The sequence below is a fragment of the Triticum dicoccoides genome, chromosome 2A (assembly GCF_002162155.2).
Source record: "Triticum dicoccoides isolate Atlit2015 ecotype Zavitan chromosome 2A, WEW_v2.0, whole genome shotgun sequence".
Taxonomy (NCBI): Eukaryota; Viridiplantae; Streptophyta; class Magnoliopsida; order Poales; family Poaceae; genus Triticum; species Triticum dicoccoides.
In genome coordinates, this window is record NC_041382.1 from 384,411 (window position 1) to 402,848 (window position 18,438).

Consider the following 18,438-nt stretch of genomic DNA (forward strand, 5'->3'; position numbering starts at 1 on the left):
CAACATGGAGGAGCTTGGACATATGCCAGTGTCGAAGAGGAGTTGGAGGAGAACCGATAGTGACACAAGAGAGTAGAAGGGGGGGCATATGTTGGTGTCGGACATAGAGTCGGAGAGGCTAAAAAATGAGAAAGGGAGTTTGAGAGATTGAAATGCCTGAAAAGATATTTTTAAAATGAAATAAAAGTTCTAAGTCGTAACAAGGAGTTGTGAATTTTAAAAACTCGTAGAGAATCGAAAGTGATAGGATCCCTTAGACTTTGACTTTGAAAAGCGGAAACAAAACAAAACGAGCATCTTGTCTCCCAAGCAAGAGAGAAGATCATTCACGCATACTCTATCTTACGCACGAGCGCTATTTAAAGGGACAGCATTCACGCAGCCGGCCGGTCAAGTCAAACCAAACGCCCAACTCCAACTCCAACCCAATCCTCACCCAAATCCAAACTCCCAAGTCCCAACAACCATGGCCGCAGCCGGCGACGACGACCTCCAGCTCCAGCACGCCGCCGTGCCGATCCCGTGCGTGACCCTGAACACGGGCCACGCCATGCCGGTGCTGGGCTTCGGCACCGGCTCCTCGCGCGCGCCCGCCGACCTGCCGGACACCATCGTTCACGCCGTCCGCCTCGGCTACCGCCACCTCGACACGGCCGCCATGTACGGCACCGAGCCGGCCGTGGGCGTTGCCGTTGCCGAGGCCGTCCGCTCAGGCGCCGGCGGGATCTCCTCGCGCGAGGACCTCTTCGTCACCTCCAAGCTCGGGATCCCCGACGCGCGCCCGGGCCGCGTCGTGCCGGCGCTGCGCGAGTCCCTGGGCCGCCTCGGCGTCGACTACCTGGACCTCTTCCTCGTCCACTGGCCCGTCGCCGGCGACAACCCCGCGGACAAGAGCACGCACACGGAATTCGACATGGAGGGCGTGTGGCGCGGCATGGAGGAGTGCCACCGCCTGGGCCTGGCGCGCTCCGTCGGCGTCAGCAACTTCTCGGCCGCCAAGATGGAGCGGCTGCTGGCGCTCGCCGCGGTGGCGCCGGCCGTGAACCAGGTGGAGCTGAACGTGGGGTGGAGGCAGGAGAAGGTGCGGGAGGTGTGCGCGAGGCACGGCGTGGTCGTGGCCGCCTACTCGCCGCTGGGCGCGTACGGCGCCTCCTGGGGCTCGGACGCCGTCATGCACAGCGGCGTCATGCACCACGTCGCCGCCGCCAAAGCCAAGACCGTGGCCCAGGTAGTAATCTCTTTTCTTTTCTTTTCTTTTTTGCTAAATAAAATCACAGATAAATATAGAAATAAATTTCTCATATCATCACACTAATTAGTTTCTGAAATGAAATCAGCTTTTGCTGTCAGACTGTTCGAGTTGATCCTATATAGCACGCATCAGAAAGATGTGCATGCATGCATGCATGCATTAGCATTAGGGATGTATGTCTAACTCACAAGTTCCATATGAGAATCAACATAACCACCAACAAATTAAAGACATGAAGCATGCATTTCATATGTCTCAACATAAATCATTCACAACCAAAACAGAGGATTATTATGAATCCAAGTCCAGCAAAAATTACTACCAATATACTCCCTCCCTCCGGTCCTTTTTAGTACTTCGCATATTAGATTTTCGCCAAGTCAAAGTTTGTAAAGTTTGACCAAATTTATATTAAAAAAATATCAATATGTACAATACCAAATGTATAGTGTATGAAACTACATTTCATAATGAATCTAAAAATAATGATTTAGCATTATGAATGTTAATATATTTTTCTAAAAGTTTGGTCAAAATAGAGATAGTTTGACTTCAAACAAAACTTATATGCAGACTAAAAATGACCGGAGGGAGTACTAGTAATATTTGTAGTAAAAGAAGCTTTATATAGTACTACCAATGAAACTCAAATTCTTATGTATGTTTTCTTAGTTTGGAATTGTACAAAGAGAGAGAGAGAGAGAGAGAGAGAGAGAGACAGACAGACAGACAGAAATAATCGTTATCAATGAAGACGTCTTGTCGATCATGATGACGATGATGTGTATGTGCGTACAGGTGGCGTTGAGGTGGGTGTACGAGCAGGGCGTGTGCTTTGTGGCCAGGAGCTTCAACAAGGAGAGGCTCAAGCACAACATGGACATCTTTGTTGATTGGGAGCTGAGCGATGAGGACAAAGCGATGATCGCCACGATACCGCAAAAAAGGGCGTGCCAGGGGGACTACTTTGTGTCGCCTGACGGACCTTACAAATCACTCGAGGAGCTGTGGGACGGCGAGATATGAATGAATGATCACTCCACTCCAATATGTCTACACCCTCTGTACCAAAATACTTGTAATTGGGCAAAAACTAGTACGAGTTTCCTCAACAACAAGTATTCTGGTACAAAGGAAGTAGTATCTATTTTGCGATTAGTGATCAAGCATTGCCTCGCTTGTCCACTTCTTAGGAGCTGGGGGATGTTGAGATATGATAATATATGTATCTATTTGTGATTACTATTCAAATATTGCAATACCATTTTAATGAACGGTCGTCGTCCTGTCAAAACAACTTTTTACGAACTTCAAAAAAAAAACCTTTTACGTATGTACTAGTAGTAGTATTAAACTTTTCATAGCCGGGCGGGTCTTGGTGATGTTTGTCTCTTCTTTCTGTTTTTTCACGCGTTAACATTATGTGTGATCCTTTTTTTTAGCCTTTTTTTTCAGAACAACCTCGTCGTGTTATATTAATGTGTTCTATTTTGTGTGCGTTAATTAAAACAGAGAGAGAGAGACCCTTGAAATAAACAGCAACATTAAAAAAGATCCCATTTACGAACAAAACCCGTGGTGGACCAAACTGTATGTAATCTCGCTGCAATGCTAGACTAGAGATTGGCAATCGTGTCAAGCACATCAATCTCGTACGGTGACCTTTTTTTTATTTTTAACATATATGTATATGCTATTTGAGAGCAATGCGGACTACATACGAAACAAAATAAGTGAATCTACATTCTAAAATATGTCTACATATATCCGTACATAGCAGTGGCGGAGCTAGGCAGGAATCTCAGAAAGTCAAAACATGAACAACTAAGAGGGCTATCTAATCCTCGAATAGTAAATTTTCTTCATTGTTTTGGCTAATCTCATACTTGCAGTAATCTCCGCCAGTGGTATGTAGTTCATATTAGATTCTCTAGAAACACTTATATTAGATACGTAGGGAGTATAAACTGTCGTGATGGAGTATTTTCTTCATGTATGGTCTGGTCATCAAGGTCGTGTGCTTTGTGTTTGTTGATCATTTGTACAGCATGTATCTGAGCTGACGTCCAAGTCCAACCACGGTGATGTACGTACATCTACCACGCTGCCTGCGGGTCAGCTCCAATCCCATACTCCTTTCTACAGCCACCTCTTGTTTTCTCGGTGCCTGTTGGTGAAAATCCGCACCTCTGGACAACTCTTTGCAAACACTACTATTTCAAAATGTTTGTGACCCATCAATCAATCGTTTTCGTTTTGGGCATCTCTCAATTTTTTCACCCATTTGGTTACAGCCAATTCAGGAAAAAAAAAGTTTCCTCATTTGCTTCCTTACTCTGCACTCGTTTTGGATGCGATCCGCATCAGCTGCTAATCCGGCAATTCTATACTATTCGCCAAACCACTACTTTCATCAATTACATAGAGAAATTTGAGGTAATGATCATTTCACGCCTTACTCCGATTCTATTCACCCATATTTCTTCCTTGCTCGTTTTGTGGACGGTTTGCGCCGGGACATTCGTACGGTGGTGCTGGTGCAACACAACAGCCATCGGACATGGACACAACATGCTCTCTCGTGTTGCTTCAAGAGGAGGTCGTTCACGGGGTGTTCGGCGGCACACATCAATCCTCGTCGTCACGCCCTCCAGCCGCACCAACATGAGGACTGCCGCTATCTCCACCTTTGCTTTGGCTCACGGCATCGGCCGTCACCGTTTTTGCCCATCCGAAAGCGCCGGCGAAAGTTGTTCACAAATAGGGCATCGGGGCAAAAGTACAGTCATCCATCAACGTCAAAATGCCCCCGTGTGTCCTGTTCTAGTTCAACACTCGATGACCCTTGGTCGATTCCTTGAAATTGAGAACATGCTCTTCTGCATGCTTCGTGTCTGCAAGGACTCCTGCATCATCATATCGCCTTTCATCCGCATACTATATCCTCCTCATCAGATGAGGAGTGTTTGTATCCAGTGCTTCAAAGAAGAAGGAAAAATTGTCAAAATTGTAGCACCAGCATTTCACCGAACACTTGCCATGCGTGATCACCCCCACGGATGGCATTCGCGAGGGTTGATGGCAGTGGCATACCCAGGAAAAAAATGAAGGGTGTGCACACTTTAAAAAAAATTCCTCACCTAATCCATGTGTCAGACAAAATATGGCAAAATAATAACATGAGTAGCTTAATGCAAATCTCACAACAATTTAGTTCACAAAATATATCTCAAATGTGCTCAATTACAATACGAGTAGTCTTATATGAAAAAAGAACAAGTAGAAAATTACATCACTAGGTAACTCTATGTTTTTGCACTGCCATGAAAGCATCAACTATGGCATCTTCGCTTACTTCCATGAACACATCTCGTTCAATAAATATCACCAAGCAATCATTCAAGCGATTATCACTCATAGTAGTCCTCAACTTATTTTTCACTAGATTCATTGCTGAAAACACTCTTTCAACACTCGCCGTTGCCACCGGTAAAATCAATATCAATTTGATGAGTAAGTAGACCAAATCATAAAGAACATGCTTCTTTGTTGCAACATGCTCCATCTTCAATATCAACTTCAATCTCTGCATAATGGACTAGAGGTTGAGGAAGGACTGCTTCATCTTCAATATTTGACACTATATCTTCATATTCAGGCTACTCTTCGGCTGCAACCTTCCTTCTTTTAGCAGCCTCATAATTCTGAAAAAAGGACTTAATGTTACCATTCCTCTTCATCTTCGGTTGTACAATTACAACAAAAAGAACAACACAAATAAGCATCATCAATGGTTATGTTTACAGTTTACTAGCTGAAAACTGGACAGGTTCAACGAGTTTTAAATGGTCTTTTTGAATGTTTAAGAACATCAACAAACAGTGCAGCAAACATTACTACATACTGGACAGTGCAGTTTGTTCGTTATATAGGCAGTGACGAGACATTTCTGCATTTCAGTATTGGGCAAAAAAGAACATGAGGCAGTACCAGTACAGTATCTCACCTGAATCGAATCAAGCAAAGGCCGAGCGGTGGAGGACCGGAGGAGAGGATACGAGGGGTCGAGGGCGTCGGCCGTCGGGACGGGAGGCGCGGGCGGAAAGAGCTCCTCCGGGGCGGCGGCGGCCCTCTGGTCCGGGTCGACGGGTCGGCGGCTCGCGGGTCGCGGCGCTTGCTGCTTGCTAGCTGTTCTCGCCAAACGGAAGGAGCTCCGGTGGCCGGCGCTGCTTCGATTTCGAAGGGGAACAGCAACGGCCGAGTGGGTGAGGCGGTGAGCGCCGAGCGGCGGCGCGTCCTGGTTGGGCAGCGGCCGAGCGCGAGGGGATTAGGCCATTAGATCGTGCCGCTCTGCCTATCTCTCTCGCTCGCTCGCTCTGTCCGAGTCGCTCACGTGATGGCAGTTGGGCCTGGCTGGCTGGCTTAGTTAAAATGGGCTAAAATATTATATGGTATAAATTTTTCTCACAAACTCTGGGTGTGCCACGGCACACCATGCACACACGCTAGGTCCGCCACTGGTTGATGGTACCCGTGCGGTAGACAGACGAGAGGTGTGAAATGGTGGAGTAGGCAAAGCGGGCAGGCGGTGGAGGAAGTGGATGCAAAGAAAGAGGGAACGGACGGAGATGGGGGGTGTGGTTCTGGGTGGACCTGTGGCGTCGAAGTCGTACGTTGCTTGATCCGGACTCCCGCGAAGCCCCCTACTTTGCTTCCGGTTTGTGAGACTTGATATAACCAGACGTGTCCGCGGGCAGATTCGGGGTGGCTTTGGATGGCAAATTAAAGTGTGTCCTAACCGCTTAATCCGACCTGTTGATTGCGGGCAATTTGGGGGTCCACTTTGGATTGGAGATGCCCTGACCTGTTGGTAGGAATCCTTTGAAATTGTGTAAAAAAAAGGAGAGAAGAATACATAAAAAGACATTGATTGGTTTTTAAAGCAAATGGGCTTGGAATTGGTAGAAAACCAAGTTTGAGCAACTAGGCAGAGGTTAGGGCTTCTTTGATTCAAAGGAATTTTATAGAATTTCTGGAGGATTGAAATCCTTAGAATTTTTTTCTATGTTGGTCCTTTGATTCATAGGATTGGATTCCATAGGAATTTTTCCTATGGAATCTTTTGTACTACATTTCATAGGAAATTTAACATCCACTCCAACCTTTTTTTACAATTCTTTTGTTTTTCCCGTGGCATCAAACAATCATTGCTAATTCTATAGGATTCAAATGAGCATGCCACTCCAACCCTACACTTTTCCTGTTCCTGCGCTTTCAAAATCCTATGAATGAGGCCCTTAGTAGTACTCGTATCCCACTTTATCATCATGTTTTTTTTCTTCTCTTTATTTGTTATCCTGCACGCACACTGCCCGAGGCGCACGCATGCTCCTGCTCCACCGTGCGCCACAATCACCCATGTCTCTTTTTATATAGGAGCAGATAGAATCATGCAATGGTGTCTCTGTTGGTCCAGTGCGCCCGGTCCACCCATCTTGAACAGCAATGGTCGCTGCACAGCACGGTGGGTCAATGGATGGATGGGCCTATCCAGGTGCATGCATCATATTCATACTTCCTTCATTCTAAAATATAGTATTTTCTCTATTCCCATGCTTTAACTTTCTAAAATTCAATTTTAACCATAAATTTAACCAACGAGACCGACTGCGACAAAAGCAAAAATTATGCCGGTCGTCAAAGTTGCACTATATTTTGAAATGAAGGGAGTACTACACTTGCTCTTGGGTCCGCATGCAGAGCAGGCACAAGTACATGACATGTGGCCCATGGTACACCAGGTTCATTCATTCATTGAGCAGCCAAGGCACGGAATTCCAGGACAGCACACCATCCCATCTTTTGAGGGGAGGGGTGGCCAAAGAAAAAGAGAGCTGCTTACTATACTACTACTGGTAGTAGATCTAGATTAAAAAAGAAAAAAAAATAGTAACACGTCCAGATCTCCTTGCAGACACCAAAGATATCTTCTTCTTCTTCTTCTTCTTCTTCTTCTAGATAGAGGAATGAATCAATTTTGAAATACTACTAGTAGAAAAACAAGAGGATGTGAAAATGCTGACTCACCAAATAAAAAGGAGGCATATATATATAATTCATTCATTCATCCATCCATCCATAGAGTACCTTCTTCACATTAACTAATTAGTATAATACTTGCTAGTATTTAGTATCTCTCCAAATAACTGAGATTGGTTTGGTTTGGTGGTCAGTTATAACAAACAGCAGCAGCAGCAGCAGCAGCAAGGGGTTACATGATTCAGCATCCATCATTTTTGAGCGCGCTCTCTCTCTCTCATCATTACAAGGAGTAAGAAGAAGAAGAAGAAGAAGAGGAAGAAGAAGAAGCTACTGAAGAATTTGTACTGATCAAATGTGCCAGTACAAATCCCTCTCTGTTCACAACTTGCTTCATTCCCAAGGAGGAGACTAACATTAATAACTTACTTACTTAACCACATGATGCATCATCTAACCTCTCTCTCTCTCTCTACTAACAGCAAGCAACTGAAACCACTGGTGAAGGTGAAGCATATGTATGTATGCATCTGAGGAAGGAGGGCTGGGCTAGTTGTTCTTGTACAGGGTCTTGAGCCTCTTTGCCGTCTGGATGAACCCCAAGATCACCTGCAACTCATCCAATTGCTGCTTGTTTGTTGTTTCAGCATTTGGAGGGGACAAAGGAATACACACATGATTACATTCTTCTTCTTCCTCATCTCAAGTCTTCTCAGTTACTAGTGGTGGATGCAAAGTTTGAGACAAAATGTATGTATGTATGTATGTTTGTACCTGGGACTGGAAATGCTGCTGGACCCCATGGAACAGCTGCTCCTCTGATGGAGTCGGGTTCATGCTCACCTGCACACATTTTTCACCACCCTGTAATTTATCATGTCAGGAATGAATCGAAAGCTTAGCATGGATTCTATTCTATTCTATTGTTTGCTGCTCAAGGATTACTCTACTCTGCTCTACTACATGGGATGATGGGATAGGACAGGAGTGCTTACAAGGTTGAAGTGCTTCCAGTATCTCCATAGTGTGGGTGTTCCAAGCTTTGTCAGGTTCACTCTCTGCAACAACAACAACAACAACAACAAATATCACAACACCAATCAGCGCAACTCTCACCCTACACTCAATTAGGTCCCCATGAGACAGACAGACAGACAGACAAGATACTGAAATACACCAAGAATCAAATTATCTATTTGCCTTGTCAACAAATTAGTCACGAGTTTGTTTAGCAAAAAAGCAATGACAGTGAGAACGACTTGACCACACTCCTGCCTAACCAACCATGGCCCATTGCCATGTGATTATCCCAGCCAGCACAGCAGGATGAGATGATCACACGCCTTTCATCATACTATTTAAGTATTATATATGGCCCAAACTCATCTCTCAGATCAGACGCAAATTACTTGTCATGTCGTGATTACTTGCTGGGACAGGGACAGTGATTAATTACCGCTCGCAGCTTCGAAGTCGAGTGAAGGTTGTTGGCCCGGCTGCTGGACGTCGTCGTGCAGGAAGACCATGGCCTTGTGTGCCGGACCCTTGGCTTTGTTGGCTTCTGGTACTCGATGCTTGCTGTGAGCAAAACACACAACAAGGGAACATTCAGTTTTTTTTCACTGATAGACAGACAGTTTATAGAATGCATTCTGGCTACAAACATTTTGAATGATGGCATAATAAATGGTCTTACAGTAGTTCATGTCTTTGTCTCCCATGTGAAAGCTGCCGCAGAACGAGTTGTTACCGCCGTCGATCTCATCATCGTCCTCGTTGCCAGTCGGAGCTTCCAAGACACTGAGGGCATTCCTCTGCAACTTCACCTCCACACCATTCTTGAGAACCTGCTTTTTCCAATAGGATAATAATATCTCAGGGATACCATATTTGGATGGATGTTGGTTTCTACTTATAATGCTTTTATTATAGCTTTATTTATATATATGCATCTTCAACTTTGAAATTGCTTGCTTGACTAGCTACTTTGTGCAAAGAAAAGTGAAGTCAAAAGGGACACATGATTCCTTTCACTCCATTGCAATTGTCAATCAATATCTATCAATATAAAGCAACAGCCACTAGCTAAGCAGAGTTTCAGTGGGATGCCTGAATAAATAAAAATTGAAAGGAAGGAAGGAAGGAAGGAAGGGAGCCTGACCAGCCAGTGCCATCCTCCAAGGCCAACAGCCTTCTTGACCACACCCTGCAGGCCGACCAGCACGGACTTTGTTCGGTTGTTACCGGTGACGACAACCTTGGTGTGCCTGGGCAGCACGGTGAGCTCCTCGTCGCCGCTCTCGTAACGGGGCAGCGACAGCATCCGCGAAGAACACACATCGGTCCCCATCATCATACTGCTTCACCGGCCTGATGCCGCCTCCCTGCCTGCTGAAACTGAAACAACCAAATTCAACCAATCAATACACACACACAGCCAGCTCAACATAAGGAATATGGTATCAGTTAACTCTCAACAGCAATACAGTAGACAGCACCATGAACGAACCCAAAAGTTGCCAAAATCAGCTCAAGATTCAGAGCAGAGTGCATGGATATTCAGAGGATTAATTATTATAGCAGAGTGCAAGAGTGAAACAGGTGATATTCAGAGGAGTAGTGAACACTGAAGAGTTGATGCAGTTAGATGAAGAGTTAGTGGCAGCAAGAAACACTTTATAATTTCCTTCAAAAAAAAAGAAACACTTTATAACACAGCAGCAGCACTGGGTAGGGTAATTCATTCATGGAGTGATCATGAGAAAGAGGAATTCGGCGCACGATCCAAATTTTATCTACTACTCCCCCGTTCCTAAATATAAGTCTTTCTAGAGATTCCACTATAGACTATATACGGATGTATGTAGACACGTTTTAGAGTGTAGATTCATTCATTTTACTCCGTATGTAGTTCACAGTGAAATCTCTAAAAAGACTTGTATATTTAGGAACAGAGGTAATACCATTTTAGTCGTAATAACACTAGACAATTCACAATCATTTGGGCCGAGAAATTCGACGCGGATCGGCTTGAAAAAGTGATGGAGGTGATGTGACGCGTCCATGCAAGCAAATTTGATCCGGATCTGGGCATCCATGTAAATCTGTGATGAGAGGGGAGGAGAGGAGATTTGCAAACGGATTGACAGCAATCATCCACTGACCACCGTGATGGCGATGAACCGGCAAAGGCGCTACGTACTAACTTGCTGCCAGGACCCACCAGGCAGCCATGGAGCCAGCCAGCTGCATCATACAGTATGAATTGCCTGCCTGCATGCCTGTTGCTTGCTTGCTTGCTTGCTGGGGTAGCAATCCTGAAAGCGATGTGTCTGTCTACCAATGTACGTATACTACTTACTACACTAGACTAGACTAGCTGCTTGCTGGGGCAGTAGCAAGTAGCATGTGATGTGAAGCCAAGCCAAGCCAAGCAGTAAATAAATCCCGATGGATGGATGGATGGAATAGGATCCGATTGCTAGCTTCTCTCTGATGGACAGGACAGTAGTTATGGATCCTGCCTGAATCTACTAAGCACGAATTTACTTACACTCAATGGATTGGATTGGATTGGATTGGATTGGAAGCAACTATAGTATTAAATTCAATTTTGCAGAGTAAATTGGCAATTAAAGCGAGTGATGGCACACACACACGCACAGACTGCATCTGCATGCATAGTGAGTCTACAGTTGCATCTTGTACTAGTAGTACTAGTATTGCATCGAAATTGGAATCTGCTGCTGCTGCTTACATTACAGTATGAAATGAAATGTACTAGTATACAGTGTAAAAGATGGAGGGCATCAACTGGTGAAGTGAAGTTGTGTGGTGCAAATCGAATTGTAGATTGCAAACACGGATATTCAAGATAGACGGATAGACATGCTGCTAACAATATAAAGTTGGTGTGAGCGAAATCCACTACTCCTATAGTAGGATAGGATAGAACCTCACTGCAGTACTCTGCTCTAGTGGCATGGAGTGTATATATGTAAAGAAAGAAAGAAAGGAGCGGATTTGATCTGATCTGGTCTGATCCAGGAGGGAGGGAATGAATTAAATTGATTGAATTGAATTGAATTGAATTGAATGCTGGGCCTCGGTGATCCAAAGAAAGAAAGAAAGAAAGAAAGAAAGAAAGAAAGAAAGAATTGGTTGCTGATCCAGTTAGGTAGGTAGCTAGCTAGGCTCTACTAGGTAGTGGGAGCAGCAGATGAATGCGAGGGAGGGAGGAATCCATCCAGACCAGATGGATCTAAATTGAACAAAATCCTTTTTCTTTTCTTTTCTTTTCTTTTCTTTTCTTTTCTTGATGCGAATTGAGCATTCCTTTGCTAAACCCCAAACCAAACCACAATTCTCGATCCATCCAAACAGAAAGGAAGCAAAGCAGCAATTGGAGCGATCCGGTCCAGAGAAAGAAAGTAGAAAGATCCATCGAAAGAAAGAAAGAAAGAAACAAGAAAAGAAAAGAAAAGAATGCTGGCGGATCAAGAGGAGGAGGTCTCACCTGCTCTGCTCTGCTCTGCTGGGGCGGATCCAGTTGAGCAATGGCCGGCCGGCGATCCAGGACGGACGGCTCCCTCCAATTGCAATTGCAATTGCAATTGCGACTGCGTGGATCGGATCGGAGAGGAGCGCAATTCTCTGCGGATGCCAATCCAATCCAATCCAATTGCGCGGATCGATCGATCTAAAGGGAGGGAATGCAGAGGATGTGATGAAGTGAAGATCCAATTTTGCAGAGAGTGAATGCTTTCCAACTGCACTGCACAGCCCGAGCCCGCATACATACACTCACTTTCAGCCGGCTTCAACGCTGCCTGGCTGGCGTCATCGGCTCGTCTCCTGTCCACCGGCTCGGCTCGGCTTCGCTTTGCCTCTTTTTTTTTGCGAATGAATGGCCATGCCTTGATGTGATCGCTGACGTGCTCATTCATGCTGCTTCTCCTGCCAATCCTCCTCCTATCCACCTTTCCTCCGGACTGCCTTCCCTTCCCTTCCCTCCCGATAGGGGACCGTCTTCTTGCTTCCTCCTTCTACACGTACAATCCCATCCAATCCACACCTACCTCTCCACTATGGGTTTTGCCATCCAACCCGTCATACCGTAAACGTCCGTCCGCACCTCTCATTTTTCGCAAATCAGGGCCATGTACAACTCCGACATCCTCGACCCACCCAATACGCCAACCCAACAAGTACCTTCGGAGACACCTGTAGAGCACCTTTATAATCACCCAGTTACGTTGTGACGTTTGGTAGCACACAAAGTGTTCCTCCGATAAACGGGAATTGCATAATCTCATAGTCATAGGAACATGTATAAGTCATGAAGAAAGCAATAGCAACAAACTAAACGATCAAGTGCTATGCTAACGGAATGGGTCAAGTCAATCACATCATTCTCTAATGATGTGACCTCGTTAATCAAATGAAAACTCATGTCTATGGCTAGGAAACTTAACCATCTTTGATTCAACGAGCTAGTCAAGTAGAGGCATACTAGTGACATACTGTTTGTCTATGTATTCACACATGTATTATGTTTCTGGTTAATATAATTCTAGCATGAATAATAAACATTTATCATGATATAAGGAAATAAATAATAACTTTATTATTGCCTCTAGGGCATATTTCCTTCAGTCTTCCACTTGCACTAGAGTCAATAATCTAGTTCACATCGCCATGTGATTTAATACCAATAGTTCACATCACCATGTGATTAACACCCATAGTTCACATCGACATGTGACCGACACCCAAAGGGTTTACTAGAGTCAATAATCTAGTTCACATCGCTATGTGATTAACACCCAAAGAGTACTGAGGTGTGATCATGTTTTGCTTGTGAGAGAAGTTTAGTCAACGGGTCTGCCACATTCAGATCCGTAAGTATTTTGTAAATTTCTATGTCAACAATGCTCTGCACAGAGCTACTCTAGCTAATTGCTCCCACTTTCAATGTGTATCCAGATTGAGATTTAGAGTCATCTGGATCAGTGTCAAAAGTTGCATCGACGTAACCCTTTACGACGAACCTTTTGTCACTTCCATAATCGAGAAACATATCCTTATTCCACTAAGGATAATTTTGACCAATGTCTAGTGATCTACTCCTAGATCACTATTGTACTCCTTTGCCAAACTCAGGGCAGGGTATACAATAGGTCTGGTACACATCATGACATACTTTATAGAACCTATGGCTGAGGCATAGGGAATGACTTTCATTCTCTCTCTATCTTCTGCAGTGGTCGGGTTTTGAGTCTTACTCAACTTCACACCTTGTAACACAGACAAGAACTCCTTCTTTGACTGTTCCATTTTGAACTACTTCAAAATCTTGTCAAGGTATGTACTCATTGAAAAACTTATCAAGCGTCTTGATCTATCTCCATAGATCTTGATGCTCAATATGTAAGCAGCTTCACCGAGGTCTTTCTTTGAAAAACTCCTTTCAAACATTCCTTTATGCTTTGCAGAATAATTCTACATTATCTTCGATCAACAATATGTCATTCACATATACTTATCAGAAATGCTGTAATGCTCCCACTCACTTTCTTGTAAATACATGCTTCACCGCAAGTCTGTATAAAACTATATGCTTTGATCAACTTATCAAAGCGTATATTCCAACTCCGAGATGCTTGCACCAGTTCATAGATGGATCACTGGAGCTTGCATATTTTGTTAGCACCTTTAGGATTGACAACAACTCTTCTTTAATAAATCCATTAAGAAATGCAATTTTGTTTATCCACTTGGCAGATTTTATAAAATGCGGCAATTGCTAACATGATTCGGACAGACTTAAGCAAAAATACGAGTGAGAAACTCTTATCGTAATCAACACCTTGAACTTGTCGAAAACCTTTTTGCGACAATTCGTACAGAAAGATTTCACGCACTTCTCTCTCTCTCTCTCTCCCCCAAACTCGTCTATGTATTGGAGAAGGGGTGAGAATATAGGAAGTGGGCGAGGAGGGTGCATTTCATTTGACGAGCATATGTAAATGGTGGTATATATGTTAAAATCTTGAGAATCGTAAAGGGAGTGTGACGCCAAATACAAGTATAAATGAATGTCATTGATCCCATCGTGCGTGTGTGTAGGAGTATATATAATCATGTGTATAAATATATGTATATATAGTAGTAAATAATTGCAAGATTTAGCACTAGTTGTAGATAGTGGTAGAGTATTATTAGTACTCGTACTAGTAACGAAATGAATGACAGAGGGAGGGTTGAGATCTGGGGATGGGGTGGGGTGGGGTGGGGCCCACAGCACATGCCGCTCGCGTGCGATCCATGCTCCTCCCTTGTCCCTGCAAGCCAAGCCGGTAAGCCGAGCCGAGCCGAGCCGAGCCGAGCTGAGATGAGATATTAAAGCAAGCAAGCCGGTCCGTAGCAGGGAAGAGTGGGGACACGCGTCCCGTCCCAGCTGTCGGCAACCCGCGATCCACCTGCATGGAGTGTAGGCCAGCGTGACCGACGCGCGGGCCACGCCTGTCCCCGGGCTCGCTTTGTCAGTGAGCGGGTGGGCGACCTGTTCCGGTGGGAAAAGATTTCGGCTGGCGGGAGGGGACGGTTTATTGTTGGTGGCTCAAGTCCGTGAGGCGCAGGGTCACAGGTCCGACGCGCCCTTCCATCTCCACTCCACCCACTGCTATGCTAGCTTTCTCTCACTGACAGCCAGGTCCGCCAACTATGGGACCCGCGTGGCGGTGGCGGTGGGGTAAGACAGGGGGTCGGCGTCTTTTCCCGCGCGACTCGACTAGAGGGTTTTGGGTTTTCATTTGGTTCGCGGGGTGGCCCTTCAAACAAACAAACCAACCAAATTTTGAGACAAAAGCCCCAGGATTTGCTCACCTAACCACCCTCCCTCACTCCCTCACTCACATGGACTCTAGCGCGCGCGCAGGTAAATGTATAGTCAGCATCCATCCATCCATCTTTTTGGTTGGTTGGTTGGTTTTGGGGGCAGCAAACCAAAGCAAATGGGGTTGACTACGCTGCATCCATCCATCCCCATTGCATTGCACATGCATCAACAACTTATGCTAAACAAGATAAACTACTAGGTGATAGCATGATATATGACAAGAAACAATATGGCTATCATAGAGTAAAGTGCATAAGTAAAGGGCTCGGGTAAGAGATAACCGAGGCACGGGAGACGATGATGTATCCCGAAGTTCACACCCATGCGGATGCTAATCTCCGTTTGGAGTGGTGTGTAGGCACAATGCTCCCCAAAAAGTCACTAGGGCCACCATAATCCCCTCACGCCCTCACACAATGCAAGATGCCGTGATTCCACTAAGGGACCATTGAGGGCGGTCACCGAAACCCGTCAAATTGGTCGGGGCGATCTCCACAACCTAATTGGAGACCCCGACGCTTGCCCGGAGCTTTACACCACAATGATTGAGCTCCGAACACCACCAACCATCTAGGGCGCCCAAGCACCCAAGAGGAACAAACTCAAGGGTACCAAGCACCCAAGAGTAATAAGCTTCTCAACTTGTAACTTCCACGTATCACGTGGAGAACTCAAACTGATGCACCAAATGCAATGGCAAGGGCACACGGAGTGCCCAAGTCTTTCTCTCTCAAATCCCACGAAGCAACTAATGCTAGGGAGGAAAATGAGAGGAAGAACAAGAAGGAGAACACCAAGAACTCAAAGATCTAATACAAGGGGTTCCCCTCACATAGAAGAGAAAGTGATTGGTGGAAATGTGGATCTAGATCTCCTCTCTCTTTTCCCTCAAAAACTAGCAAGAATCCATGGAGGGATTGAGAGTTAGCAAGCTCGAAGAAGGTCAACAATGGGGAAGAACACGAGCTCAAAGGATAAGGTTCATTGGGGAAGAAGACCTCCTTTTATAGGTGGGGAAAATCCAACCGTTATGCTCACAGCCCGCACCAAGCGGTACTACCGCTAGGGCGGTAGTAGCCCTTTGAAACACAACAACGAGGAGGCAAAAAAGCCAGAAGAACCGTCGGAGCGGTAGTACTGCTTAACCTCACGGTACTACCGCTAGGGGTAGCGGTACTACTGCTAAGGGTAGCGGTACTACTGCTTGCGAGCGGTACTAAAAAATTACATCCGTGCCTACCACCGCTGGACTTGTGACGAGTTTTTGGTCCCGACCGGAAGTAGCCACGGAAGTAGAGGCGGTAGTACCGCTCCCAAGAGCGGTACTAAAAAATTACATCCGCAGCAGCCCCTTTTAAGGACACCAAAACTGACACAACTTCTGCAAACGGACTCCGAATTTGACGAAACCAAGTTTGTTGGAAAGCTAGCGTCAAGGGCTAACACAATCTTGATAGAAATACCAATAAGAAGCAAATGAGAAAAGGCCCAAAATAAAATGGTGAGAACCCTTCCTCATATAAGACCGGTAAAACCTCCAACACCGAAAACATCATAGAAGACGCATGCAAACTCCGTTTTCGATGAACTCAAGCTTGTCATCAAGATGACCATAAGCTCTAAGACTCACAAAGAGAACCAAACAAGAACCAAGAAACATGATGCAAGGATGCAATGGTTTGAGCTCTTGACGAACGATAAGATCAAGCTACTCACTTGAGAGCCCCCCTTGATAGTACGGCTATCGATCCTATAACCCGGTCTCCAAACTATCACCATGAGACCGGTAAAATATAAAACCTATCAAGGGCAAACATTTGCCTTGCACGAAGTCCACTTGAGCTAGATGATGACGATCTTGACTCCCTCAAGTTGGACCACCTATCTTGATTGCATTCGCTCGATGAAGACTAGTTGATTGCTCCCCCATACTCCACTATGGGTGAGCCACTCTTTGGCACATCTTCACAAGTCCATTGATACCATAATGGATGGCAAGCTACAAGCATGATTTCTTCATGATGCTCCACTTGAACTTGCACAACACAACCTTAATTTGATGTCATCCTCCATGGGTTGAGTGATATCTTCCTCTTGACGCAAGCCCATGAGCACGTACCTAACCCCACATAGAACTCTCACATAGACCATGTGTTAGTACACAAAGCACAATGGACAATGCTTACCATACCATGGGATCACTTGATCCCTCGCGGTACATCTTCTACGCTTTGTGAGTTGATCAACTTGATTCACTCTTGACTTAGTCTTGATCAACCTTGAATCTTTTGAACTCTCTTCATTTGGATGATGTCTTGAAGGTAAACATGAATGATCACACAATCTTCTTCTTCAAGACATGCTTGCAATAAGCTCAACACTCACATAACCAATCTTTGGATAATTCCTTAATAGCACCTTGATCAACTCATAAACTCCTTGAAACCAACACATGGACTTCAAGAAGAGCCTATGGACAAATCCTTCAAATATAACTCAATGCAACCATTAGTCCATAGAGAGTGTCATCAACTACCAAAACCACACATGGGGGCACCGCATGTCCTTTCAATCCGCCTATGGACAAATCCTTCAAATATAACTCAATGCAACCATTAGTCCATAGAGAGTGTCATCAATTACCAAAACCACACATGGGGGCACCGCATGTCCTTTCAATCTCCCCCATTTTGGTAATTGATGACAATCACTTTCAAGAGAGTTTATATAAGGAATTATGCATCACCATGCGTATGAGATGAAAATGCTAAGGATGCATCACCATGCGTATGAGATGAAAATGCTAAGGAACAAAACCAAAGCAAGAGGAGATAACTCTCTAACCTTCTCCACAGAACTCTCTGAAACTTCTCCCTCATTGGCATCGATTGCCAAAATGGGCGAAAAGCTTAGAAGGCCAATATAATATGTGGTCCTCCATAAATAGTGTATTTCTCAACAAGAGAGTGGAATGCAATACACATATCCAACGGTAAATACTTGGAGGAAGACAAAATATATTGAGGCCCAAAGATTGCAAAAGAATGATATGCCACAAAGACATAACAAAGAGAGAAACAAGCAATCAAGCAATCAAAAGATACCAATTGAAGCAAGCTATCAAAAGATACCAATTGAACCAACTAGATCAATGATCCTACGTGCCACATGAATAAAAGATGTTATGATATGAGCAAAGGAGTGTTCTAGAGAAACTAGAGAAGCTCCCCATGATTTGTGCACAATT

General features: G+C 44.8%; 2 protein-coding genes across 5 annotated transcripts; one reads left to right on the plus strand and one right to left on the minus strand.

Moving 5' to 3' along the window:
* Positions 1 to 384: 384 nt before the first annotated feature.
* On the plus strand, positions 385 to 2,530 carry LOC119352615 (probable NAD(P)H-dependent oxidoreductase 1). The gene is made up of 2 exons (XM_037619181.1): positions 385 to 1,228; positions 2,051 to 2,530. Exons 1-2 carry the CDS (start codon positions 467 to 469, stop codon positions 2,276 to 2,278), a joined length of 990 nt encoding a protein of 329 aa, XP_037475078.1. The 5' UTR covers positions 385 to 466; the 3' UTR covers positions 2,279 to 2,530.
* A 4,813-nt stretch (positions 2,531 to 7,343) lies between these two features.
* On the minus strand, positions 7,344 to 12,052 carry LOC119352616. 4 transcript variants are annotated; one of them, XM_037619184.1, is made up of 7 exons: positions 11,821 to 12,052; positions 9,453 to 9,691; positions 8,988 to 9,138; positions 8,748 to 8,869; positions 8,287 to 8,349; positions 8,066 to 8,155; positions 7,344 to 7,918 (listed from the first exon to the last, which is right to left on the minus strand). In XM_037619184.1, exons 2-7 carry the CDS (start codon positions 9,645 to 9,647, stop codon positions 7,841 to 7,843), a joined length of 699 nt encoding a protein of 232 aa, XP_037475081.1. In that variant the 5' UTR covers positions 9,648 to 9,691; positions 11,821 to 12,052; the 3' UTR covers positions 7,344 to 7,840. The 4 variants fall into 4 exon arrangements, with proteins under 4 accessions (XP_037475081.1, XP_037475080.1, XP_037475082.1 ...); XM_037619183.1 differs by having other exon boundaries at positions 11,816 to 12,052; XM_037619185.1 differs by having other exon boundaries at positions 8,066 to 8,134; positions 9,453 to 9,688; positions 11,808 to 12,052.
* Positions 12,053 to 18,438: the final 6,386 nt, after the last annotated feature.

What these genes read in the sequence shown, in the direction of transcription:
- LOC119352615 (XM_037619181.1), top strand. Translation starts at nt 467, where the DNA reads ATGGCCGCAGCCGGCGACGACGACCTCCAGCTCCAGCACGCCGCCGTG. An exon ending in AAGCCAAGACCGTGGCCCAG is followed by an intron (nt 1,229 to 2,050) that starts GTAGTAATCTCT and finishes ATGTGCGTACAG; the next exon opens with GTGGCGTTGAGGTGGGTGTA.
- LOC119352616 (XM_037619184.1), bottom strand. Translation starts at nt 9,647, where the DNA reads ATGATGATGGGGACCGATGTGTGTTCTTCGCGGATGCTGTCGCTGCCC. An exon ending in TTGGAGGATGGCACTGGCTG is followed by an intron (nt 9,139 to 9,452) that starts GTCAGGCTCCCT and finishes TGGAAAAAGCAG; the next exon opens with GTTCTCAAGAATGGTGTGGA. An exon ending in AGCAGCATTTCCAGTCCCAG is followed by an intron (nt 7,919 to 8,065) that starts GTACAAACATAC and finishes ACAAACAAGCAG; the next exon opens with CAATTGGATGAGTTGCAGGT.